The sequence below is a fragment of the Emiliania huxleyi genome (genome assembly GCF_000372725.1).
Source record: "Emiliania huxleyi CCMP1516 chromosome Unknown EMIHUscaffold_1337, whole genome shotgun sequence".
In the NCBI taxonomy this organism is placed as follows: Eukaryota; Haptophyta; order Isochrysidales; family Noelaerhabdaceae; genus Emiliania; species Emiliania huxleyi.
Window position 1 is genome coordinate 8,361 of NW_005201251.1, and position 1,359 is coordinate 9,719.

Sequence of the window (1,359 nt, forward strand, 5' to 3'; positions counted from 1 at the left end):
CCCGCCGCGGCCTTCGGGTGCTGACTTGTTTTCTTCCCGCGGGCGAGCAATGTTGCACGTGATGCTTCGGCCGCGGTAGTCGCGCCTGGGAACCGGGAGCGGACGGAGTCTGGGCGGTGCCAGTTTTGGAGCTCCAGAGGTGCCGTGTGGTCCTCACCCGCCCATCGCAGTGGCGGCTTCGCTCGCGTCGCGGTGGTCTCTGTACGTCACGAATCCGAATCCCTTTGGCTTGCCCGTCTCGCGGTCCCGCGGTAGGTAGACGTCTTCGATCTCGCCGTACCGCCCAAAGTCCTCGCGGATGGTCTCCTGGTCGGCCTCGTGCGGGAGGCCACCGATGAATATCTTGCGCTGGTCGGTCATAGAGTTCGAGTTGGTCTACAGCGCGACACTACAAGGTCGGCGCGCGCAACAAGCTCGAGCTCACCGTCGTGGGGGTCGGGGGTCAACGCGATCTCCTGGCGCCACGCGCGCGCGCGCCGTTTTCTTTCTTTCTTTACGCGATCGTCATCCGACACGACACACGACGCTTTCCTTCTCGCTGCTCGCTCTATTTTTCTCAAGCGTGAAGGCGGGTATGCGGCAACCGGCTCGCTCATTGAATTCTTTTTTCGTGACCGTCGTGGATTTGTCTGTTCTCTCAGGCCGGGGCTGTGTTTTGCCCAAAGCCGGAAAGCAAAAAGTGCTGGCCCCATGCAGCGAGGTACAGCATGCATTGCTCACTGTGAGAAAGGGGGGGGGGGGTAGGCTTTTGTAGGTGGGCAGGGGCCCTCTCAAAGATCTCTCCAGGAATCTCACGTCACAGCCTTGAAGTGACGAGGGCAGTACACAGCCAGTGCAGGACGGTCCACAGCCATGCACAGCGGTACGCACCCTCAGCAGTACGCACCCTCAGAGGGCAGTACTCAACTGGAAGGCAGTACACAGCTAGCGCCGGGGCGTGACATGCTGTGAATGAAGCTGAACTTGGGGGCGGATGGAACACATCGTCGCCGTCTCTCCCCACCACAGTTACAATCTCTTACTTGGGTACCTCAAGAATAGGAACTCTGTTCACGGACGTGCTGGTTCCACAGAGGTGAAGAAGAGGTGTCCGAACGCCAAAGAAGCTCGATCACGGGCATCGACTGGAGGATGTGGCTGCACTGCAGCTATCTCACAAAGTGGCGAGGCAGAGAAAGAGTAAACACCCCAGGTGTGGTATGCTTGGTTCCCGAGAGGTGTCAGAAGTCTCGCGAAGCCCGGCATGCTGGCCGTCTCGCTCATCTCCGGCTCGGCCTACACCTTGCCCTCGCGGGCGAGGGCTCCGCGCATGGACGCCGCGGTGGCCAAGGACGCCGCGTTTGGCGCCTCCCACACCTC

The 1,359-nt window shown here is 60.9% G+C and overlaps 1 protein-coding gene across 1 annotated transcript; it reads right to left on the bottom strand.

Moving 5' to 3' along the window:
* Nucleotides 1-360, bottom strand: EMIHUDRAFT_77969 (hypothetical protein; the record flags this gene model as incomplete). Its single annotated transcript, XM_005788590.1, has 2 exons — nucleotides 1-85; nucleotides 158-360. Coding segments are annotated over 2 exons (288 nt in total), but the record flags the coding sequence as incomplete, so codon positions are not given.
* Between the last annotated feature and the right edge of the window lie 999 nt (nucleotides 361-1,359).